This window comes from Fonsecaea multimorphosa, assembly GCF_000836435.1.
Source record: "Fonsecaea multimorphosa CBS 102226 unplaced genomic scaffold supercont1.14, whole genome shotgun sequence".
NCBI lineage: Eukaryota > Fungi > Ascomycota > Eurotiomycetes > Chaetothyriales > Herpotrichiellaceae > Fonsecaea > Fonsecaea multimorphosa.
The window spans coordinates 120956-144782 of record NW_015971648.1 but is presented as its reverse complement, the minus strand read 5'-3'; the positions used below and the strand labels follow the sequence as shown (position 1 = coordinate 144782).

The 23827-nt window shown below is 53.5% G+C and overlaps 6 protein-coding genes across 6 annotated transcripts; 3 read left to right on the top strand and 3 right to left on the bottom strand.

The window, feature by feature from the left end:
* Positions 1–984: 984 nt before the first annotated feature.
* Z520_07077 (uncharacterized protein) lies at positions 985–2544 on the top strand (the record flags this gene model as incomplete). The annotated part of the gene is made up of 1 exon (XM_016777576.1): positions 985–2544. The coding sequence occupies one exon, from the start codon at positions 985–987 to the stop codon at positions 2542–2544; it is 1560 nt and encodes a 519-aa protein (XP_016631086.1).
* Positions 2545–3124: 580 nt separating this feature from the next.
* Z520_07076 (uncharacterized protein) lies at positions 3125–5116 on the bottom strand (the record flags this gene model as incomplete). Its single annotated transcript, XM_016777575.1, has 2 exons — positions 3125–4931; positions 4983–5116. 2 exons carry the CDS (start codon positions 5114–5116, stop codon positions 3125–3127), a joined length of 1941 nt encoding a protein of 646 aa, XP_016631085.1.
* A 2072-nt stretch (positions 5117–7188) lies between these two features.
* On the bottom strand, positions 7189–8398 carry Z520_07075 (uncharacterized protein; the record flags this gene model as incomplete). The annotated part of the gene is made up of 2 exons (XM_016777574.1): positions 7189–7293; positions 7385–8398. The coding sequence occupies 2 exons, from the start codon at positions 8396–8398 to the stop codon at positions 7189–7191; spliced, it is 1119 nt and encodes a 372-aa protein (XP_016631084.1).
* A 1327-nt stretch (positions 8399–9725) lies between these two features.
* On the top strand, positions 9726–10204 carry Z520_07074 (uncharacterized protein; the record flags this gene model as incomplete). The annotated part of the gene is made up of 3 exons (XM_016777573.1): positions 9726–9815; positions 9882–10114; positions 10171–10204. The coding sequence occupies 3 exons, from the start codon at positions 9726–9728 to the stop codon at positions 10202–10204; spliced, it is 357 nt and encodes a 118-aa protein (XP_016631083.1).
* A 5992-nt stretch (positions 10205–16196) lies between these two features.
* Z520_07073 (uncharacterized protein) lies at positions 16197–18232 on the top strand (the record flags this gene model as incomplete). Its single annotated transcript, XM_016777572.1, has 2 exons — positions 16197–16438; positions 16540–18232. 2 exons carry the CDS (start codon positions 16197–16199, stop codon positions 18230–18232), a joined length of 1935 nt encoding a protein of 644 aa, XP_016631082.1.
* Positions 18233–21108: 2876 nt separating this feature from the next.
* Z520_07072 (uncharacterized protein) lies at positions 21109–22266 on the bottom strand (the record flags this gene model as incomplete). The annotated part of the gene is made up of 1 exon (XM_016777571.1): positions 21109–22266. The coding sequence occupies one exon, from the start codon at positions 22264–22266 to the stop codon at positions 21109–21111; it is 1158 nt and encodes a 385-aa protein (XP_016631081.1).
* Positions 22267–23827: the final 1561 nt, after the last annotated feature.

The window sequence follows — 23827 nt, the reverse complement described above, 5'->3', positions numbered from 1 at the left end:
CAACAGACTGTTTCTGCAGGTTCAGGACAAGGTTCGTGCAAATAAAGACACAATATGAAGAGTGTTGACAGCGAGAAGACGATTGTTTAACGTGGCAGGCCATTTAAAGAGATTCGCTGTGCGTGTTTTGCCGAGAGGCGTGCAAAATGCCAAAATGGGTCGGCGACATCATCGCTTAGTCGGCGACCTTTTGGAGGGGACGACATGGTCGCCAGTCGTCGACGCTGCGTCGACCTGTTGGGGTCCAAGGCTTTCCCAGTCTCTCCAACTTTCACAGGAATCTACTCACAACGTGGCTGAGAAAGCAAACTGAGGGCTGGGCTGAAAGGTGTGTTTTCTCCAGTCCTTGTTTGCATCCTGCTATATAGGACGCTGACAGCAACCCTCCAGGCCGCGAAGACAGACAAGCGACTGACCCATAGCTTCACAGAACCGCAGAACAAACGACAAGAAGAGACTGAAGTCAATCATGGCCCACCAACAAGATGCCCGCGGAGCGTGGGCTGGTGCAAGATACTGTGCTGGATGCTGGATTTGGGGCCAACCTCACGACTACGCGGGTGACCCTGGCTGGGAAGGCTCAAGCTCTGTAGAAAACATCACTCAGGCCTATTACTCGGAGGAGAGGAGACATCATGAACGTGTAAGTCAAGATACGGATGGATATCATGTTGAAGCATGGAGAAGGAGGAGGTCGACGTTGATATGCGGACAATTATATTTCCGACCCTTGAATGCCCAGACCAGGCGAGCAGGGCAACTTGTGGCATCTGCCTGCGCCACACTCAGCGCCACACTCAGCCACTGTCCCAACACCGAGCCTCATTATCTTGCCTGTTCCTCTCCGTCATTGTCCATCTCAAGACATCATCATTCTCCATCATGGCCAGCCTCTTCGGGACATTTGGAGGGAGCTAACGTATCTTCTATTCCCAGGTCTCTGACCCTACGAGCCGCCAATCAGACGCTGATAGCAGTATCAATATGGCCGAAATCGAGAATCACTTCACAGTGTTCATCCGTCTTCCCTTCAATCGTGGTGACTTTGTCGACCCTCCCCCTGTGGCCTGGTCCGCCGCCAAAGAGCGAGAACTATGGAATGTCATGTCTCGCCAGTCCAAGAACAATGAAATCGACTGGAAGGCTCTGTCGGAGAAATTTGAAGTGACCCAGACGTTCCTCCTCCAACAAGCTGCATGGCTCTATGAGCGACAACTATCCCAAGTCCGGGCCCAGATGCGCCGAGTGGGAAATAGACAATCCGCCACACCCTCACCGGCTCCAGGATCAGCTTCAGCCAGCATGGTGGGTGGCCAGGCGATGAAGAGAGCCGGCAGTGGTGGATCACGTGTCCCTTCTCGCTTGTCCACCCAACACCTTGGAAGTCCTGTTGCCGGTGGGGGAGACAGTACGCCGGGGACTCCTGCTAAGAGCAGGACTTCTCTACCATTTCGGAATACGTCGGGGGTTGTTGCAACCGCAGGTGGCCCACAAACCAGAGTGGCTCCCGGAGCGACCAGGCCGTTGTCCAGGCAGTCTTCCAAGGATGCGGAGGCGCCGCAGTCTAGAAGAGGCAGCATCCAACATTCTTTGGCAAGATCACCAGGTCAGACGCGGACTAACCAACCTCAATCATCTGACTCGGAAGATGAAATGACCCAATCCCGTATTATGGCTCGTCGGCCAAACCCGTCGTCGATGCACCGACGCGTTCTATCCTACAGAAAAGATCTCCAATCCCAGAAAGGAGCCGCTGGCAATCTGGACGACAAGAGTCTTGCACAAAATCCACCTACGCATGATGAGGAAGATGACGAGGAGGACGAGCCATCTTTTCTACCCTTTGCCAATCACGCATCCGATAACAAGCCTCGGCCATCATCATCCTCCCAACAAGATCCCAGCGCAACGTTGCGAGGCGGTCTGCAAGGACAGCGCCCTGGCGTCCAGCGTCGCACGACATCTGAACGCGTAGTCTCGTCTCCAACCATCGAGCCGCCTACTCCGGTTCAGACGCAACGAATTCCATCAACCATGACATCCTCGACCTCGTCCCTGTCTTCCCCTACCAACCCTACTGCTGCAAACACAGCCTTGACCCGACCTACGCCTCGACCAGATGCTCAGCACTCGACTCAAGGTCATCCACAAACCCAACCGCCCGCCATTCCCAGGCTCGGCACACCCCTGTCTCCTCCTCACCGTGCTCTCCTACACAACCAATCCCAATCGGCATCAGCAGGCGCCTCCCCTCGCCGCCACGGCACAGGTCCGGGGTCTGACACCTCACCTTCTATGGGCTCTTCCTTTTCCGACCTGGATGATACAAGCGTGACGCAATCGGCGTTGGAAGAAGCGTTGTTGAGTGGGATGGGGAATACCACGATGACGACGCAGTTTGGGGGATTTGGGGGGAGGGTCACGAGTGGAATTGGTCAGGCTTTGAGGTCGAGGTATTTCGATGCAAGGGGCGGTGAAGGCCACGGCCGTGGAGGTGGAGGGGGAGCAGGTGGTGCTGCACCTAGTAATGTGAGCGAGAGATGAGAATGGCGCTGCGAGCGGTCACTGAAGCGAGGGAAATTCAAATTGAAATTGTGATGGATGGGACGAGATGGCCCAAGGCATGGGTTGGAATCGGAGTTACGGTCGTCAAGTTGCAACGAGAAAGGCCAGCCAGATTGAACAAGCATAGCATCAAGCACGCGCTGCAGGATAAGGACAGGACAGTCTTTTTGCCAGAATAGGATGTCACTTGACACACAATCATAATATTTGTACTACGACGTATCAATCAAGCCCTATCCAAACCCGTTATTCCGCCCTAATGTACCTTGTGACCAAACAGCGGATCCCCATCATATCTTGTTCCGGCCGGAAGACACACACACACACATTCAGATATCAAGGGGGGAGAACAAGGAATAGGAGATAAGAGGAACGAAACCGTCTGATTTGAGAGCTAATGCCAAAAAGAAAGAAAGGATGAAGATACAATATGATGCGGACAAAAAACCCCTTCGCGTCCAGAAGCCCTTGACCACCCTACCCTGCTCTGCCGTTCCCTCCCTGTCGTGTCCCTGATCTAACCTGACCTGACCTGTCCCGTCGACATCTTCGGGCCTGTTTACACCTCATCCCTCTTCCTTCCGGGCTTGCCGGTGCTCTTGCCCTCATGGACCAGGTTCTTGCCCACGGTGCCCGTCTGCGACCGTGTGGACCAGGACGGGGTGTGCGAAGAAGGCTTGCCGGAGTGGCTGCTGGTGCTGGAACTCACAGAACCGGCACCGGTACCGTGGCCGTGACCGTGTTGTGCGGACGCATTGCCCTTGAACTGGCCGTGGCTGGGGAAATCCTCGACGGTGGCGTTGTGGCCGTAGCCGCGGTATCCGCGGACGCCGCGCTTGCGGTGTTTGTCGAGGTGGCGGGCGGCGTGCTCGCCGGCGGCGCCTTTCATGTACTCGACCATCTTCTCGCCCAGGGTGCGCTTGCGCAGCGAGTCGTCGACCACGACGCCCGGGTTGTCTGCGTACCAGGTCGTGTAGGCCGGGCAGGTTTGCGAGACGCTGTCGGGGATCTGGAGGGAGGTGAGCTGTTCGGGATGTTCGAGCAGCATGATCACCATGCCCGCCGACAGGTGCCACGCGATGTGACAGTGCAAGGGCCACAGACCCGCGTTGTCCTGTGTGTACTGCACCACAATGTACGACGGGTTGTCGGGAGTCGCCTGGGCCCAGAGCATGTGCACGTCGCGACGCTGCGGGTTGGACGGGTTGGTGACGGTGCCGTCCCACGTGCCGAAGCCCTCGGCGAGCACTTGGAAGTCGTGCCCGTGTATGTGCATGGGGTGAGGCGCGGGAGTGGTGTTGATGATGATGATGCGCACCGTGCCGTTGGTGCCCGTGTTGTACACGTTGTACTGTGGTGCAAACTCCGTCTGGCCCGAGATCGCCTCGGCGAGCAGGCTGCTCGAGAGATCCCCGTCGTAGCTGACCCCGTTGATCATCCAGAGGAAGACACCCGTAGCGTCTGGAGCGCCGGAAATCGTGAGCGTGATGGTGGTGTCTGGGTTTGCCGCGGCGATGGGGTACTGCGGAACCGTGCTCGCCAGGGGGTCGTTCTGGCAATTCGTGTTCATGGGCGGTTGAGCGCCAGTGCTTGTAGGAGGCGTGCTGGGGTCTGATCCCGAATAGTAGATGATGCCCTGTCCGAAAGGTCCGTTCGTGTCGCCGCAGGGGCTGTTGAAGGCGCGGAGCCAGTAGCTACCGGGGGCCTGGTTGGCCGTGACAAGAACATCGACTCGTTGACCGACGCCGATGGTGACAAATTGCGTCTGATAAGGCTGTACTGGGACAAAGTCATTGGCAATCACCGTCAACTCGTGTCCATCGATCGAAATGGTCTCGAATGCCGCGGCGCCTGTATTGACGAACCGCAAACGGTACGTCTTGCCGGACTCGAATTCCCACGATGCATAGGGGACAACGGAGCAAGGAGCCCCGTTGGTGACATTTGCGCAAGGATATTGGCCGACGCCCGCCACGAGGTTGGAGTCTGAGAACGGTCGGAATGGTTGGCCCGAGGTGCTGGGAGACATGACCAAGTTGACAATATCCTCATAGGTATCGTGGAACCAATCTGACACAAGAATCGGGTAGAGGTCAACATCGTAGCCAGCGTCGTTGGGACCGTGGATGACAATCGGCCCGACGACTCCAGCAGAGTACTGGGCTGAGTAATGCGCGTGCCACCAAGAAGTACCATACTCATCCGCACGGAATCTGTAGGTCAGATTTCCACCGGGAACGATGGGGCATTGGGACACAGTGACGACTCCGTCGTAGTATGGAGTTCCAGGCTGGTTCAGGCCGTGCCAATGTATCGAGGTTGGCTCTTCGGGACCCCAGATTTGATTGTGAACATTCACTTCGATCCTGCAAGTGGTTCAGTAAGAATCTTCTGCACAGCCTCGAGCATTCCCATACCAGTCACCCCAGTTTGCCTCGATCAAGGGACCTGGATACTGCCCATTGACGACAATCATGGCTTGCTGCACTCCATCGGGAGCATATGTTCCCCGGGCAACAGTGAAGTCATAGTATCGTGTAACGCCTGTCATCAAATTCAGCCTCGTTTACACATCTGCTCCGTAAGACCATGCGGACCAGTATCTGGCATATCATTCTGGGGATGCGATCCAGAAGCCGTTCTACTTCCCCATGGGCAATCACCACCCTGGAAGTGTTAGCGAAAGTGATTTCCTGACATTTTTGATCCCTCTGCTTACTCCCATCCATTGTCCAAGAGGTCCGGGTGGACCAGCTAGAGCGTTTGTGGCAAAAAAGGCGCCCAGAAGGGCTGAGACCAAACTTGTCCTCATTGTCGACGAGGACGAGGTCGAAGAGAGGTCGAAGAAGTGTGTAACCAAGAGAAGAAGATCTGTACAACACTCGAGACTGACGGATTGTATTTATGTCGACGGCCACGGACAGAGCTGACCTGCAAGTGGCGGGCCCAGACTTCGGCCTCCATTTGCGACTCCCGCGAAGCAGTAAGATCTAGACATGCTGGGCTAGCCATTTCTGGGGTGTTACATGTATCTATTGTCGGGCTGAGGCGGGCATGTCAGTCCGCCAAAAGCACGGGCGCTTCAAGTAACAAGTGCTGAGGCGGGCAGCTCGTGTTTGGGGAACCACCAAGGAGCAAGGGGAGGAAGCTCGAACGGATCTTGAACTGTGGCAAAGCAGAACAGTCTGAATGAACAAGGACTCGGAGCTGCAATTCGGACTGAAACTCGGCCACTGGAGTATGGCTCAGGTAAAAGGTCTATTGAGATAAGCGACGGCGCGGCTCATTGCCATAGCATTAGCCAGGAGGTACGGAACAGCGTGAGTGAGGCGGTCAGATATCGTTGGATGCCTGAAGAAAATGGTCATTGCGAGCCGTCGACCGCAACAAGAGGCCGGCAACTCGGCCAGTCATTCCAATTCCTGCGCCATCTCCAAGAGGCCAGGAGGTCGTATGTAGGACAAGGTTACGACTGGGCGCCCTGGACTGAAAAGCAGTTGCTTGGACTGTACCGGGATCCGGGCTGAGACGCTTAATATAGCGGGGAAACCAGGCCACTTCCTCTTTGGAGCATTTCCAGAAATATTAATAGTCCCCAATGCTCTGTTGTCTTGACTCGGTCAGCTGCGTCCGAGAAGCTTGCCATTGACGGGTTCATTATTGTGACATCACGAGCAAGGCATAGTTGTTGATCGATGCGTATGTCGGTGAGAAGAGTCTGCTCGGACCAAAAGGCCAGGGGCTCAGGCAGTCAGCGTGGTTGTTCCATGAGAAACCATAGTGCCTTAATGCCTGTAACTGTGGGACCCTGGTGTTTGGAGGCTGAAAATAAGAATTCCTCCCGGAAATCATCCTAAATGGAATTTCGGCTTCCGTTGCGAGCTGACGCCGGTACTATAAGAGTTCTGGCGGAGGGGATGCTAAACGCAGGTCCTGCAGCGGCAAGCTTTTGGACCCGTCAGCACCAATGCCCGGATGCCAATAGAATGCTGCACGAGACTGGCTCCGCACGGGCACCGGCATAGCAGCAATAGTAAGCAAGGCTTTATCAGGTATTGCTCAATTGCAACAAGAGGAGCAGGTCCCTGCACAGTGGAAAAGGCAGGTCTATTTGATAACCATAGCGGCCCTGGCCAGACGAACGAGCAGCTGACACTTGCATGTGCTTACAGCCGCCAAAAATGCTTTTCTATAAGAGGCCAGTCGCTGAGCAGCAGCGACATGTCCTTGTTCTCTGTCTCGCGATTTCTCATCGCGGGCGAAACGGGAAACACCAAGATTCCCAAGCTTGTGAGCTCGCTCAGCACTGCTGGGACGTTTTCCGTGGAATGCCAATTGAAGGTATAAGATTCGTCTCTCTAGTCCGTTTTATTGGATTCGAAGCAGTGAGTTCTGCGGGGAGTCTGCCCCTTGCGCATGCAGGTAAACGTAGCGCGTCAAGTCACCGTAATCGTGGTCATTGATGTCGCAGTAGACGAGGCTGTCATTGCACGGTGGGCCGGTTCGGCAGACATGACCGGCCTTTCCACTTCCACGGAATCAACAGGCGCGACCTCATGCCTAACCATGGTCGGACGATCAGAATGAACTTGACCCTCAATGAGTCTTGGGAATCAGATCATTTTAGACCCATTCTCTGGGGTGCCTGAGGACTTCCATTAGCTCCTTTTCCTTCTCAAACTGGGAGTCCTCTGCGTCCTCCTGGTTTTCGGGAATGCCAGTGCCACACTATTCTCCACGTTAGCTTCACACAGCCCGATCCAAAACAAAAGGGGCTCGTATCAGAGCCCCGACAAAGCTCGCTTTGGATCGAACTTACAACAGGATGCATATATTCCCAACGGGCCGTTAATGGCAGACTCATCAGAATGCTTTCGACTCGGGCACCTGGAGTCCGCAGCCCAAAGCTGGTCCCCCGGTCATTGATTAGGTTGAATTCGACATATCTACCTCGTCGGATCTGTTGCCACTCTTTTTGTTCGGGCAAATAGGGCATGTCCTTTCTCTTCTTGACAATGGGTAGGTATGAGGGTAAGAATGACTCGAGGCCGCTGACAACAAATTGGAAGATCTCCTCCTGCGGGTTACGCGAATTTGGTCGTGAACTGGCTTCAAGGTCATCGAAGAAGATGCCACCGATGCCTCGCGACTCATTTCGATGTGGAATCCTGAAATAAGAGTCACACCACTTTTTGAATCTGGGATAGTAGTCTTTGTCGTGCTTGTCGCAGGCGGCTTTGATGGTCTTGTGGAAATATTGGGCGTCTTCTTCAAACAAATAACAAGGAGTCAAGTCTGTACCTCCGCCAAACCACCAATTTTGCTGGGACGTCCCCGTTGCATTGACGGGGTCCCGGGGGTCAGATGTCTCAAAGTATCGGTAGTTCATGTGGACCGTCGGAGCCATGGGGTTATGAGGGTGCAGCACTAGCGAGATGCCTGCCGCAAAGAAATTCAATTTGTCGATATCCGAAGCAACAAAGGATTTGTGGTCCGACCGCATCTTCTCAATGGCAGGGCGTGATAGCTCTCCATAGACGACGCTGATATTGACGCCAGCTTTCTCGAAGACATTGCCATCCTGGAGAACGCACGAGATGCCGCTTCCGCCAGCTGGTCTCGTCCACTCATCCCGCCTGAACTTCTTCCCATCCAGATTTTCCAGCGCAAAGACTATCCGATTCTGATGTTCCTTGATCAGGGCCTCCATCCGCAGTCGCATCGGCGAGTTGCGTGTAATTTTTTGCTTGCTCTTGGTCACCTCGTCTACCTCGGCGAGCTTAACGGGCTGAATGGGTGGCGAGTCGTTCGCAATAGGCATCCCATAGGACATGTTGTAGGCCAACGCGCCGACAAAGAGGGTTCCGAGGGACAACGGTAGGTACAGCCATCTCTGCCTGCGATGATTTCCTAACAGCTGGGGTTGTACGGCTGCTGAAGAATTGGTAGAATAGCAAATGCGTAAATGAGAGGGACGGACATGCAATTGAGATCCTGCTCTGAAGGACGAACTGTGGGAAGCTCGAATAGAGCTCCATGCAGACCTGGGAACAGACATGGTCAATTGTACATTGAGCTAACACAGCATGAATTTGAAGGAGAAGGCAGGTTGACAGATTGCAAAGATGCAGGTTTATTGTAAGTCTAGTAGCGCCATTGAATGCTTGTCGCCACAGCTCCACAGAAGAATAATGAAATCTTCGTGCACGTCGTCAGGTCATCGCAGGTGCACATTACGGCCGCCCAACTTTTTTGCGTGAGATGAAGCTGGAGAAACGCGCTCCAGGTTCCCCACCGTCACATGACAAGGCTCTTTGTTACCACCCAAACCAGCCATAGTCGACTGACAGTGGCACTGTGGCGATGTTGATCAGATACAAGGTACGAGGTACTTTGCAATTAATCGAGTCCCATCTCAAAAAGTCATCTTTGGGAATAGAAAGTCTTTGGGGTGGAATGCGAAAGTATTTAGATCAAGTCGCAGGTAACAATGAGGCGCAAGACTGACCAGTTATGCGCACGGGGCTTCTTCAGCAGCCAAATCTCGAACAAAGCGGCCACAAAGGGGTCGAAGCAAAGGACTCGATACAGTGTGTGACCTTTCACTCCTTGTGCCGTTCCTAGATTGACAATAACACTATGACGTGACTCACTCACCCGTCTTATTTAAGATCCAGCCTCGTGGCCAAACTCAAAGGCTGGTGGCTGGTCATAATCAGGCTGAGCAGCATCCCGTGATCACGGATCAGGGACAACAAAGTCAGTTCGAAGCTTGGATTGATAACGCGGGGCAATCATTCGCCGTTTGTGTGGCCTAGCACTCTCCCGTTCGTTGTATGGTCTGCGGGTGACTCCCTGATTACCTGCCGCCGGGTCCCTTGTCCTACTGCCTCGCGTTTGCACAGCACGGGGCTCTAGCCTGCCCTACTAGCCCTGCCTATCACCGCCCCCCTCCAGTCCCTCCAGTGCTGCCTGCCACGCCTGCCACGCCTGGCACCTTCAAACGACTTCATCCGCATCCCTCACTCACCGACCACTCATCCTGTTTTCATCTACCATTTAAACCACTGACATTCATCCCTTTCGCCTGAGACTACGAAACCCTCAGACTCTGTCTATACTTAACTGCACAACCCGAATATCACCTCATCTTCATCATCATGCGTTCCAAGTTCAAGGACGAGCACCCGTTTGAAAAGCGCAAGGCAGAAGCCGAACGCATTCGTCAGAAGTACGCCGACCGCATCCCGGTATGTTCAGTCTCGTCCTCCTTGTTGTCGCTCTCACAGCTCTTTTACTGACAATATCGTCTACAGGTCATCTGCGAAAAGGTCGAGAAGTCTGACATCGCTACCATCGACAAGAAGAAGTATCTCGTCCCCGCAGATCTGACCGTCGGCCAATTCGTCTATGTTATTCGCAAGCGCATCAAGCTCAGCCCGGAGAAGGCCATCTTCATCTTCGTCGACGAGGTCCTTCCACCCACTCATGCCCTCATGAGCAGCATCTATGACGAGCACAAGGACGAGGATGGTTTCCTTTACATCACGTACGTACCAACACCTCACAACGCAGGCCATTGTGCAGTTGCTAACGAATATCTAGATACTCCGGCGAAAACACCTTCGGCGACTTGTAAAAGTCCAGCCCTCCAGACCGACGACGCGAGAGCCACCTATGACATGCTGCTACCGGAGTCACGATGTGTATTGATTCGACGGATGGACAACCTCTGAGCTACGCCCTGGCGTTTGGACACTTCATTTATGCCTGCATAAGAGAACCTACACAACGAAGAGATGTGAGACACGCAAGTGGAACTCAACGTGGACGGGAAGCCGATACGAGAGATGAGAACTGCTTGCAACAAGCGGGGAGGTTTTGAAGGCCTTTGATTGATTTGTATTCATGATTGGTCATTGAACAATTCAAGTATCCTTTCCTCCTCGTGCCGCCTCGAAGTGAACATTCCCTGAGTCTGTAACTCGCAACTTCCCGTGAGAGGATGAATGAGGTGCTTCTGCCTCATACAGTTCGAAGCGCCAACTTTCGCCAACTTTGTCATGCCCCGAATTATCAGGTATTCTGCAGGCAAGCACCAAGTAGATATGAACAGAGAGTCCTCTCCAAGACTAACGTTCGCAGGTGCGAATCGGGCACTTACACGTTCATGTGGTGCTTGCGTCACTTGTTCTCAGCCTGAGATAGTGCCCAGTGACACATATCACGTGGACATGTATGGCACTCGGGGATACATTTCTGGCTCCTGGCTTATCTTCCATGCCTAATGACCACAGTGCAAGCTGTTAATAATGCCCCTTATCTCGCCCAGCGGCTTCATGTTCTTCTGACTCATTCCTTCAAAGACACAGAATTTCATATCGCGCCATGAAAATGCTGTGTTCGTCGCCCGCCAGTTACGCCTAGGACTCGGCACTATTAGCAATGGAATCGTCCCACTGTTCTGGCGCTCGAATTGCCATACTTTCGTCGTCGCAGAAAGGACTAGATGGCGTAGAAATGCGAGATCGCTTTCGAGGAAAACTCGCTCAAATCCAAGCCTTGGGATCTAGTCTTGTGATGGCAGCTCATCCTCTATCAAGCCCTTACAATAGGACATGAGGGCGACGAAACGAGGAGAACCCCACAGCTCCAGCGCCCTCGACAGGTGAGAGTTGGTAGGGGTGGAGTAAAAGGTGTATCACTCTCATTCTGGCGGCTAGTCGCTGTCATGCTAGCATAGGGACGAGGTGCTGTGATATATGGCCGCAATCGGCCTCGATCCCCCGGTTCATCCTCTCTTCATGACTCGATTCACTGCCCAGGACTCGCTGAGCACTGTCGCTTGACCGTCTGCTCGTGTTTGAGATGCAAGACACGATGAGTTGGCTACACCCAAATGCTGGTACGACTGGAGCTCACCGGAGGGGAGACCGAGTGTAGGTGGACGCACACGTGGACCTCAATAAAGCCTTGGATATGCTCCTCGGTACCTCAGCCTCAGGGTGACCCAAGTGCGATGGTTAGCTGGGCTCACTCAGCCTCATGCTCCTGCGACCATGAAGCTGCAAAGCGCTTAGAGCCTGATATGTTATACGTGGCGCCTAGGAATGAGCTGATCTCATCAATGATGACAACCCGGAGCATTCACTCAGGTCTCGGGTGCCTTCACTTCCCAAAAGACGGCCAGGAGTGCGGTCTGCATCGAGTGTAATGTCAGTGGTTTGTACAACGCGCAGGCACGTCGAGGTCTCAACCATCAAGCTCGAAAATTGAATTCCCTGGAACACTTTGATAATGTGAGTCACTGATGTTCAACGATATCTGAGGTAGGGCCGGTTGGGAGTCTGCCACCTTCCAACCTGCTGCGTCGATCAGTTCACAAGTGGGTTTTCAAGGCCCTGAAAAATGGTGTCCTAGTATATCAAGGACCGCAATAGGTTTACAGACCAAAAGCGAGGTCTCGTGAGCTGCAGTGCTTACAAACGCCATGGGCCTGCCGACGATCAAGCTTTTATGGAAAGGAGGGGCGTGGACGACTCGGCCGTATTGTGGTCGGTACTAAGTCAGTCCTCTGTCGCTTGCATATACGAAGCAAGAGAGAAGCTGAAACCAACGCGCTGTGCTTAGTACTTGCACGCCCAGATGACTGTCAAACCTTGCTACCGAGACCACACCAATTACTTACCCAAGACTACGACATCGACCCTGCGCGGCACATCGAATAGGGTTGGAAGCATTCATACCTACCTTGGTATAAGACACCAAACATCGAAATATATCCTTTTGAGGGAGTATGTGTACTGTACTGGCCCAATCATCGGGGCTCAGGGCGTTTGTGGCCCTTGTAAGGCGAGCGAGCGGCCTTTTCTCTACCTGCTGACACATAAATTCTCCAAACAACTAGGTCCACATGCGACTTGATGTTTGTCAAGTGCAGTAGCATGTGCGCTGTGACTGTTGTGACAAAGTCTGCTCGTGCGTTGACAGTCTCAAAGGACAGGATTTGCAGATTGCATCCACAAGAGGCCATGAACACTGCTACCGTTGGAGAACTATCCGGGGATCCGGTGGACTCCTAGTCCGTGCCCGAGCTCTCGTCTTTTGTTTCAGAATTCGCAGGCTTCCTAGCCGAAGACCCGGCTTGGGCTGCAACGATCAGCATGGAGCAAGGAGCATGGAATCGAGATTCGTCAGTGTTGGTGATTGAATGCGTGGATCATCAGAAAATCGAAAGCAATCCTTCTTCACAAGGAATCTCAGTTACCACTCCACATCGTGGCGGAGGCTCCATCCAGGTTTGAGGCCACCGAATACCATCTTCGGTTAAGCAGCTGCATGGGAGCTATTCGCGTCTTGCCCAAGACATGACACGAGGCGCTTGATTCGCCCGTCGTACTGGCACATCCTGGGGCCTTCGTCAGGCGGCTCCAAGGTTTAAACAAACCGCTATCCAAAACCCCCAGGGATATTACTTGTTGTGGAACTTGCCGACCCTGACACCCACAGGGCAAGACAGTTTGTCAGATAATATGACAGTCATGCCACCAGTTGAGTCGCTTCTCGGTTCACGGCAAAGGGTACCACGGCACGCCTGAAGCGGGTGCTGGACACTGCGTACAGGCGCTTATTCGCTTAGCCCGTCCCTGGCGGGTGCAGGCATGTTTTGACTGACTCCTGTCAAATCCTGTCATCCACTGGTGCTACAGATGGGACACGGGGTCAATGCTTCCTGGATGCCTGCTGCTACGCCTCCATCTCGCATGGATTGAGTATGACACACGACCCAACGCCACCCATGTAGTTTTACTCCGACTGGAAGACTCATGACCAGTATTATTCCCGGCTCCTAAGAGTAGCTCCGGTAAGGTAAGTGTGTCTCCAGCAGACCTGGCCAAGCCTTCATGATTTGAGCGTTCCCCACGACAGCAACAACAAGTACGTGTTCCAGTTTGGAATAAGGTGGAAGCGGCAGATCAGCGCTGCAGGGCATTGATATGTCCTGTTCAAGGATGGTACATCAGGCAAGGCGGCAAAGTCAAGGGCACAGGGCTGACATTTATAAGCCTCGTGAGGATGACAGGCATTTAGGAGGTTAGCTTTGAACGTCTTATTATCATTGACGTGACGTGGGCGTCTCCATTTTATTCCATAATGAGCGGGTCTGATTCCCGAGTAGAAGACTCGAAGGGGGGTTTGTGCTCTTCGATGCTTAAACGATGCTTAAACGATGCTCGGTGAATGGCATCTAGTTTTCCCGGAGGCGAATACCGTTATCACCGATGTCGATGCTTACCAGGCGAAGGAAGTCCAACCAAACAGACCTTCGCAATCTGATCCTATATCGGGCTGGCGGCCTCCACCTGGGGTGTGCATGCCAGTCAGGAATGCAAGAAACGCTCCACGTTGCTGGCCAACAACTGGTCATGTCAAAGTCGTGCGTGGATGTAGTTCTCCAATGGACTCGATAAGTCTCCAGGGCAGGACAGATCCTCCGGCTTTATCACCGGAGAACGGGGATCCGATGATGACAAACGTAGGCGAAACAATGAATGGCACCTGGGTGGCACCTGAACGGAGCCCAGTGATCTGTTGTTCATCCGTCTTTCCGTGCGGAGGTATGCCTCGAGACTGTCTGACTCTGTTGCTATTACCCGTTGTCATCTTTCTATACTTGCCAGGTCAGGCTAGAAAGGTAGTGGTAATCGATTATAGAGCTCACTGATGCGGGAACTCTCGAGCAGTTGGGGAGATGTATTGGGTGTTTCCGAAGGCGGTGAACTCCCAAGTGATGGCCAACCACGCGGTGACAACTTTCCTGGAGGGTTAGTCAGTAGTGGTTGGGGGAAGAGGACAAATACGAGGTTATAGTCGAGAGTCAAGCGCAGATTCCAGATTCCAGATTCCAAATTCCAACCTCGAGTCGAGCGGTGGACAGCACCTGTAGTCAGCATTCAAAGCCAGAGAGTAGGTCAAGTTCAGGGAAAGGGAAACAAGGCTTTCACTACTCGTTTGAAGGAGGCAGTCCTTTTCCCCCAATGGCGCCCGAGTCATGAAAGAGAGTAGGCTTATTCCCCCGGCGTTCATTTACTCCTCTTGAAGACCCTTCTTATAGCCTAGGAAGCAGCCCGTCTGACATCCGACCCAGCAAGCGGTTTCTCACCTCCCGGCCGTTATGATGCTTCTTGCTTCCCCCACTTTTCATGGATATTGCGACTGTGTTATTGGTCATCAGCATGCATCTCTTGGCCGAGGACAGGCCTCTTAGTATTTTGGCTTATGAAGTGCGCCGGAGAAGGGGTGTGGAAGAGGAGGAGGAGGAGGAGGAGGGGGGGGGCCGAGCGAGAAACCCAGGGGAAAGTCAGGTCGGTAGGACGAGTAGGCCAGGTACGGGGGGGTCACCCGTTTACTGAGGTGGCTCGCTTACATGGTTTCCACATGGAGGTTAGCCAAACTATGGCCAAACCGTTGGTGCCATGCCCAAAACCAATGATGAAAAACTTCGCTACTGACCTAGGCACCTGCCTGGGCACCTACCTAAGGTGGGTAAGCAATCAGTTAAAGCCGGATCAAGCCAGTAGGTAGCCGGGGACCCTAAGCGTCTTTGGAAGTACCTACGCCCGTTTCACAGGCCTGGGGCATTTTGGGTAACGGGTTGGGGGGACCTTGTGGAAGGAATGGTCAATGGCCCAGCTGGGGAGTTGGGAGCGAGCCCAGGCGAACCCAGTGACATTAGGTGCGAGGGGGGACTAACTGTAGGCGGTGCGTGCCCGGCCCAGGTGGTGCTGTAGCTAAAAAGTGCCCAGTGGCAATCCCTTGACTTGGGTCTAGGTACCTGTTAGGCAGTGTCACCAGGTGCCTTCTCTCCCCCCAGCTCGCAAATTCTTGTATCTCGCAGAGTTTTTGGCTCCGGGGACAGCGACTGACAAACTGACGTGATGGCCTATGGCGGTGCAAGGGCCTATCATCAGCACCACCATCGTCGTCATCATCACTTCCTGCTCTCTTGCTCTTCTTCTCTTCTTCTCTCCTTTAACGAGCTACTCAACGAAACGACCACTCACCGGGCCCTACTCGTATGTACGGAGTCGGAGTCGTTCGTTACTCCTCATCCTCCTCCTTGCTACCGACTACTGCTGGTTCCCGCTTGCCGGCTCCTTCTTCTTTATTGCCTAGGTTCTTTTTCCCCTCCCCTTGCCCTTTGGTCATCATCCTTGCCTTTTTGCCATCAACTGACTACGACTGAAAAACCCGATTGTCGGACTGCACATCCCTCTCCCTCTTCTCTTAGCCCACCCTCCCTTCCATCCTTCCTTCCGATTCACTCTTGGCCCGCAGACTGGGGCATCTGGTGGCATTTTTGGCGACCCCAGAATTTCATCCATTTCAATCCTTTCTCTTGACTCTCGGTTTTCTACAAGCAATATATATATCGCCATCTCCAAGCAGTACTTTCACTGTTGGCCCCCACCACACACCCATCCATCAAACGCGATTCTTCTCTTGGATATCTTGTTGTTTTCAGTCGACCGTGCATCTCTTACAAGTGGCGGACCAGCCTTGCCGCGTGCTGTTTCCCGCCGTATGACCTCTTGGCCTAGCATGAGCGTCTCTCAATTATCGCATCGACCATGAAGAAGCCGCGCGGATCGGATCGCCCTGAAGGCCAGGTGTTTCTCTTCGTCAACAAGAACCCCAAGTCTAAATCTCTGTCCAAAAGTGATGGCGCCGTCGCCAAACAGATCAATCGCCACGCTCAACATTTCCGGAGTCGCAAGGTCGAGGCTCAAAAAATCACCTCTGCTCGCTCCAACTGTTCTTCGGCCCGCCGCATCGCTCTGGATGGGTGGCACCGGAAAGAGACCGGCCAAGGGTGAGTTCCTCCTAATTATCCTCCCTCATGGCTTGATTGGGATATTCGAGCATCGGCCTCGACCAAATCACTGTTCTCCCAAGCTGACGAAGAATTTTTAGCTCCAGCAGCGATGAATCCTCTCCGGTGTCGTCGCCCAACGAGGAAGGGGCGGCGGCATCGCCTCCGCAGGATTCCACGCCGATCCGTCAGATCTTTTCACCGTTAATCGACACGCCATCTATTGAACTGCCTCCTATTGCACAGAGAATGCCACGCAAGCCACTATCAGTCCAAGTCCTAGCCGGCGGCACCGATCCGGATGTTGATGATGATGAAGGACATCACTTTCAGGACGAAGGAGCCCTGGAGTTGTCATCACCGGTCTACAGGGCGAACTTCACCTCCTATGACTGTATTGATCCTTTCAGGAGTACTCCCGTCCGGATCACCCCTCGAATTCACGTGGTTTTGCAGTATACCCTGCAGATTTACTCCTACGCTGGCAACAACTACAAACTGGCTTTTTTACCCAAGCATGTACGGTCGACCATCAGCCAATTTCCCATTGGAGCGGTCGTCCAGCGGAGTGTTTACAAGGAGCATCATCTTTATTCGTTGATGGCCGCCATGCTTGCTCGGATGAAGCACGTCTTTGCCCTGTCGCCCACAGCCGACGACCCTCAAGCGGTTCGAGCGACAGCCTCGCATTATCTCCGGAAGGAATTGCTTCGGTGCTCGCGATCAGGAGATGTCGACAAACAGACCATATTGGACATCCTCTTCCTCTGCGTTAACGAGATGCAGTATGGCATGTATGAAGATGTCAGAAAGCACCTCCAAATTGTCGGTAAGCTGTTACACCTGCTGGATCCGAGCCAGCTTCTTGACCGGTGGATATCGGAGACGGCTGCTCACGTGGATAATCAACTTTCTCTGTCCACGGCCAAACGTCCCGTTTTACCGAACACATTCGACCCTGGCCCCATGCTTCCTGAACGGATGGCGATCCTTCGGAGAGAGGCACAGAATCTAAAGTATTACGGCTACCCCAATCCGACTTCGCTGATGGTAACCCGGCCCCCCAATGGTTCCATGGGCATTACCGACGCCATCGCCGATCTCGCGGCTACCCTCGACATTCGAATGGGTTCTCAGTTTGTCCAGGCGTTGAAAATGGGAGCTTTCCCGTGGAACCTCGGCCGCATCATTTCAGACTTGGTTGACTGCATCGAAATAGCCAAAGTGGTGTGGTTGTCTCCGCTGGCAGTATGCTTCGACGCCGAATGGTTGTGCCGCAAAGCCAGAGCAGTGCTTCGTGCGCTTCTCGCCATTGCCCCAGACCGCAACATTGGAGCCATGGACCTGATGTGCAAGTGCACAGAATGCGTCAGAGTGTGTCTGTTGATTCTCATGACCCACGCATGTACCTTGATCGGCTTCCAGACTGCCAGGTCCAACGTGCAGCGGCTACAAGCAGCAATGGAGTATGCCCTTACATTTTGGTGTCCTGCTGTGGGTTGGACAGTTGATTGCATCCCGCTGGATCCTACTGCTCAGCTCGATCCTTTTGTTGATATGCAGGCCCGATTCGTCCTATGGGGTTTGCTCACTGGTTGCTGGTCGGCCGAAGACCAACCCGAGGAGGAATTCTTCACGCGCCGAGCGCTCAATATTTGCCGCCATTACGGCTTCTCCACTTACGAGGACCTACACAACCATATGGCAGGATTTCTCTACTCCAAGACTCTGCAAGAACGCAGTCTCAAGAGAATAAGTGCTCGGCTGCAGAAGCTTCCCCTGGAGCCTTCCTGATTGATTGCTTCCTGAATGAGAGAAGTGCTAGGCAGCTCACCTGAGTATTACTTGATCGCGACCTCCTCCATTGCCCGGTCTGCTCATGCGAACGCGAACCCGCGAGCTCTATGTGGAAGTGGCTCTCAAGCTTCTCGCTGCTGGCTGGCCCTCGGTGCTGCTCGGTTCCGGTGTCTGTCGGCAATCGAACAGAGAACGCCATCTGCGCCGTACAGGCTCAAAGTGTTCGGCGTTCCAGCAGCTTTGTGTCGAGCTTGGTTGCCATTGATAGGTGCATCTCAGAAGACGATCGCCCTGCCTCGACACGAGAGTTCGTGTCGTGTCCAAATCGTTGAGCGGCCTTTGCCCTCGCCGACACAAGACTCAATTCGTTGCCCTACGAGCTCCAAAGTTGCACTTGCATCGGCAGCTTGGTAACTCGCGATACCCCGTCGACTCTGGTATAGCGGGTTTATAACGTCACTGCCCCGAGATCAGGGACCATGGAAAAGTCCAAAGGACCAGCACGTTTGTACATACAGGGAGGACGAACAGACTGTACAAGCACGAGAGTTTTGAACGGCAAATTTGAAGGATCGTATCGAGCGAAGGTCAACCGAGCGCATACGCTGCCATTCTGCCAACCCGCTGTCGCCCTCTTTCTCGACACGCTAGCCGAAACTACGATGGGTGCCTGCAGATGAAGTTCGCAGATACGGGAGGCTGGGAACGTCAAAATACTGCAATATTTACCATATGGCAGCTTGGGTTTGATACGATCGTCGATGTACCTACCTTGCCTACAGTCACAGACAACCATATCTGGTAATTGCATTACTGAGATGAGTGGGGTCTCGTCGTGCCGAACTTGCTGTTTTGCAACATCCTTCCTTTTGATACCGGCATTTGCCATGATTTGCTATGCCTCGCAGCATCGATCAGGTTTTGTGGCATAACGCGTGCTTACACAAACCAAGTATCTCGGTTCTTGTGTATATATTTACATAGTAGCATCCTTTCCGCAGGGTGGGGTGCATTAGGTGTCAGACTCGTTGATACCCCTGTCCAGGTTAATTGGTTGCAATCCTGACAATATTTCCGAAGCAGCTCTATCATCGCCATCCCTGGCTTACTTATCATTTCACACATCTGCTTCCACTACCGACCGGTTAATCTTGCCTCGGTTGGAACGGTCGGACTTACTAGAATATCTAGCCTTGACCCAACCCCGGCAGTCTAGGAAGTCTCGACATGACATGACCGTGACTGGGCTCATTCACCATTATCTCGTTTGGTCCTAGCAAATGCAACACAGACGAAACACATTATTAGGATAACGTGGAGTATATCAAGCTTCAGACGCCCAATCAACAAAGGACGACATTGATCATGGGAGGTATTTTAACAACACGGCATCCGAATAGCACAAATTCAGAAGCATCGCCCCAGCCGACTTCTGGCTATGATGTCGATAAGAGTAATAGCCAGTGTCGGCAAGGTCAAAAGCGCCACTCAACAGCTTTAGTTGGTCACTAATTCTTTGCAAAGGCCCGGACGGACACCGAAACCTTTCTCCCTCGATGAATTGAGCTTGACGCATCCGACTCTCCACAGGCACATTTTCCAGGCCGTCCGTCCTGTCCAATCTTGGAATTCAACATGCAGACAAGAAACTTTCACAACGTTTTCAGGGCGCTGAGATGTCTGCCTGAGGACTTGATATGTGAGGAGGCATTTGACAAGAATCATGTATGGTATTTCGCCTACCCATGAGACGGGTCACCCGGCTACGCACATGTCATCCATGCCAAATATCCAGGTTCATCGACGAAGGGCATCTCGGACATTCCCCATTAAGTCCAGGCACGCACTGGAAGCAAGACCACAAAGCTTGTTCAGAGACCAATCTGTGCCTCGCTTCCTCTTTAACGAGATCTTGGTTGAAACGTGAAGCCAGCCTGGCCAGCACTGTACTGTCCGAGCAACAACCACAGAGCGAGCCGTGTGGTATAATATCTGCTGAGGCACATTGCTACGTGCTGGAGCAGGAAAGACAAAAGGGAGGGGCTGTCTATGGAAGAAGCCGAAATGCGGTGGTATGGAAACAGTGTCTTGGGAAGGCGGTTCGGTTTATCGCGGCTGGAGACACCGCAGTGAAGATCCGCAAAAGAGCTCAGCAGGTGCTCGTTCCTCGACGACCTGCGGGGGTTTCGAAGTTCGAGGGTACATGCACACAACAAGCGGCACATCCCCCTGATTCCTGCGAGACAGGGCGGGCACAGCAGCTGGTTGGTCATATACCATATGGAAACACCCATTTTGTGCCGCTACGATAGAACGTCTGGACGACTTCAGCCCCTGGAGGTACCTGCCTACGGCTCTTTACCTCAGCCCGATCCGACAAACCCTCTGCTCCCGACAGGGACGTATCATCTTCCTAATGGGGCTCGGGGTGCAGGTACGGGTGAGTATATGTCGGACAAGACTGAGAAGCTGGCCGTCCGCCTCACTTTCCCTCGTCACAGCATTGCCATCTCTTGGGGAAGAGAGGAGAGGAGAAAAGAGGGACGAAAAGTGGCCAACGAAACAAGCCCGGTCTATCGGCAGAGTATAGTATACAGGCCTACCGGGAGATCGGCTGGATGAGGGGAGATGTTTGATATCAGTCGAGCCAGTATACAACCCTGCTGGGAGGTCGACTGGATGAGTGGAGCTATTCACGAACTATACAACGAGTACTCCGTACTGACAAGTCAACCCTTCATCCCGCGAGCTGCTCCGCCGAGCCTTGATGCTGGCGGTACGGAGTATCTACACAGCCAAGGCAAAACAGCACGGTCTTTTCTTTCTATCTATCCCCAGCCTTGATCGGTGGCAAATCCAAGCTTTGTGCTCCTTCAAGCCTCCTCCTTCAGGATCTTCCACACCAGCTCGACATACTCCTTAGATCGATCATTTCCCATGATCCCCTCGCCCATCTTATTCATGACGTATGTGAATGTGACGCCGCGGTGGAGGTCCATGATCTCCAAGCTACCGCCCCATCCGCCCCAGAAACACATTTTCTCCGTGGGCATCCAGGTGACGGTCTCTGCCGTGGCGCCGCCACCGAGACCGTAGCCGATGCCGAAGCGTATGGGCAAGCCGATGACCAGGTCTTTGCCGCTGGACTGTTCGCGGAAGATCAGCTCGATGGTTTCTGGGGAGAGCAGCTTGACGCCATCGACGGAGCCGCCGTTGGGGATGGCGGAGAGGATGCGGTTCAGACCCCGCGCGTTGGTGTGTCCGTTGATGGCAGACATGTCGGCACGGCGAAAGTAGGGTTGCAACGCGATGGTCGCGTCCATGGGCGGGTTGCCGAACGTCTTGACTGTGGGACTGTTGGGGTCCATCTTGGAGAAGTCAAACGGCATGGGTGGTGGTGGGATGATGGGCGAGACGCGGGGCCAGTCCTTCTCGAGCGCCCCGATCTGTAGGTCAGCGCCCAGGGGTCCCGCGATCTCGTCGCGGACAAACTCCCTCATGCCCTTCCCCGTCGCACGCCGGATGACTTCACCCAAAAGGTGGCCCATGGTCGCCGAGTGGTAGCCGCTGGCGGTGCCGGGCTCCCACCAGGGCGCCTGCTCGGCCAGCAGCGCCGTGGCGCGAGGCACATCGCTGATTTCCTCGGCCGTCATCTTCTTCTCCCACCCCGACACACCCGAGGTATGCGACATGAAGTGGCGCACCAGGACCTTTTCTTTGCCGTTGGCCCCGAACTCGGGCCAGTATTTGACCACGGGGTCGTCGACACTCAACAAGCCGCGCTCGTGGGCCAGCAGGCACGCGAAGCTCGCGATCGTCTTGGTCGAACTCCACACGTTGGTGATGGTGTCCGACTCCCAAGGTTTTGTTTTGGCTTCGTCGAACCATCCCCCCCACATGTCGACCACCACTTTACCGCCGATGTTGAGCACCATCGAGGCCCCCAGCTCGGCGCCGCTGGCGATCTTCTCCTCGAGCAGGGCCTTGAGCTTTTCGAAGCGCGGGTCGCACTGGCCTTGGACTTGGGCCATGATGTGATGTGGTGTGGTGTGTGTGTCTGTGCCTCTTTGGGCCGCTGGTTGGTTGATTAGATGAGAAATGGTACTGAAGAGAGAGAGTGAGAGAGAGCGAGGAGGGGCTGTATGACCGTGCCTAACGCCAAGATAAAGTATACTAGATGAATGTTACAGGCAGGCCCGTCTCTGTTCTTGCTCTTGAGCTATTGCTTTTGGTGCTCTTGTGTTTCTAGAACGACCAAGTCCGGCAATTCCCTGTTCCCTTTTTCCCATTCCGCGCCTGTTGATTATCAATAGCTAGGGTATATATATAGTGCCCTCCTCTTTTCCAAAGGTTCTTTTCTCAGGCCCACCAGGCTCCAGCCATTTCAGAGACAAAGCAAAACGGCTATCCTTGTAGCGCAACCGAGGCAAGTGCAAACACTTCCCTCGCTGTATTGGCTCGCAAGATAGAGCCCGGACGTTTGGGGGCGCGGGGAAAAAGGGCTGCCTCTCCCTTTGTTGCCCAGGACCAAGGCAAGGCAACCGGCTTACTGTGTCTGAGCCAATAGGCTTGAAACCAGATAGCCGTGTTCGCCGGCTTTTTCTTTGGGGCCGGCGCAGTGGGTTTATGCATTATTTGGTGGATTGGTCAGTAATTACCTGTGGTATTATGTGGGCGGTCCTGCACAACCAGCATCGGCGCTGGGGAATGGACAGAGAGTCGGAGTCTCCCAGGGGCATTCAAAACATGCATTGTAAAGCCAATTAATTTTTTTTATAATGCATGTACGGTATCATTTACTCGTAAGCCCCGTTTGCATAATTAATCAGATAATCCTTCCTTCGCGCAGGATCTTGGCTTGGGGTGTTGCACGTGGGCCCCCCCGCACTCCTTCGTGGATTGCTACGCTACTGCTGATATTGAGACTAAACTGGACTTCCCTTCGAGTAAGCCCTTCGTATGGATTTCTATATGTAGGTAAGGTAGGTAGGTAGGTAGGTAGGTACAAAGGACGTGGGCAATTAGGAGCTGATCATCAAGGCATCCTATTCAGTGTACCGGTAACAGTGTAACAGTGTTGTGCCTCTGGCCAGGGGATGTGTTTTCTTCGGCCCAAACCTCGGACGGCGATTGCTTGCTTGCTTGCTTGGGCGCAAGTTCGGGTTGACATTATTATTAACGAGTATTACGAGGGACTTTGGTGGACTTTCGGAATTAAAACCAGCAGTGTGTTAGTATCGAGTTTTGCATATGTAACGCTTCGCTGGTTCCACCGGGTTTTTCGGTGATAAAAAGTTAACGAGGAAAATACCTAAGGAAAGAGAAGGGACCTGTGTGGTTTGACTCCCGTTCACATTTGCCGAGCGGTTCACTTACTTGCCACTGTTACCTACCTGGTGTATGCCGAGACTTGGATGTCTGTATAGGGGGATAGAGGATCAATTCGAGGACGGAGGGGAGAGGAAAGAGGAGAATCGGAGACGGAGAAGAGGAAAGGAAAAAAGACGAGTGGAGGATGGATGAAGGGGGATTACTCGGTATATCGTGGGGAGAGCACAGAAGACAGAAGACAGAAGACAGAAGACAGAAGAC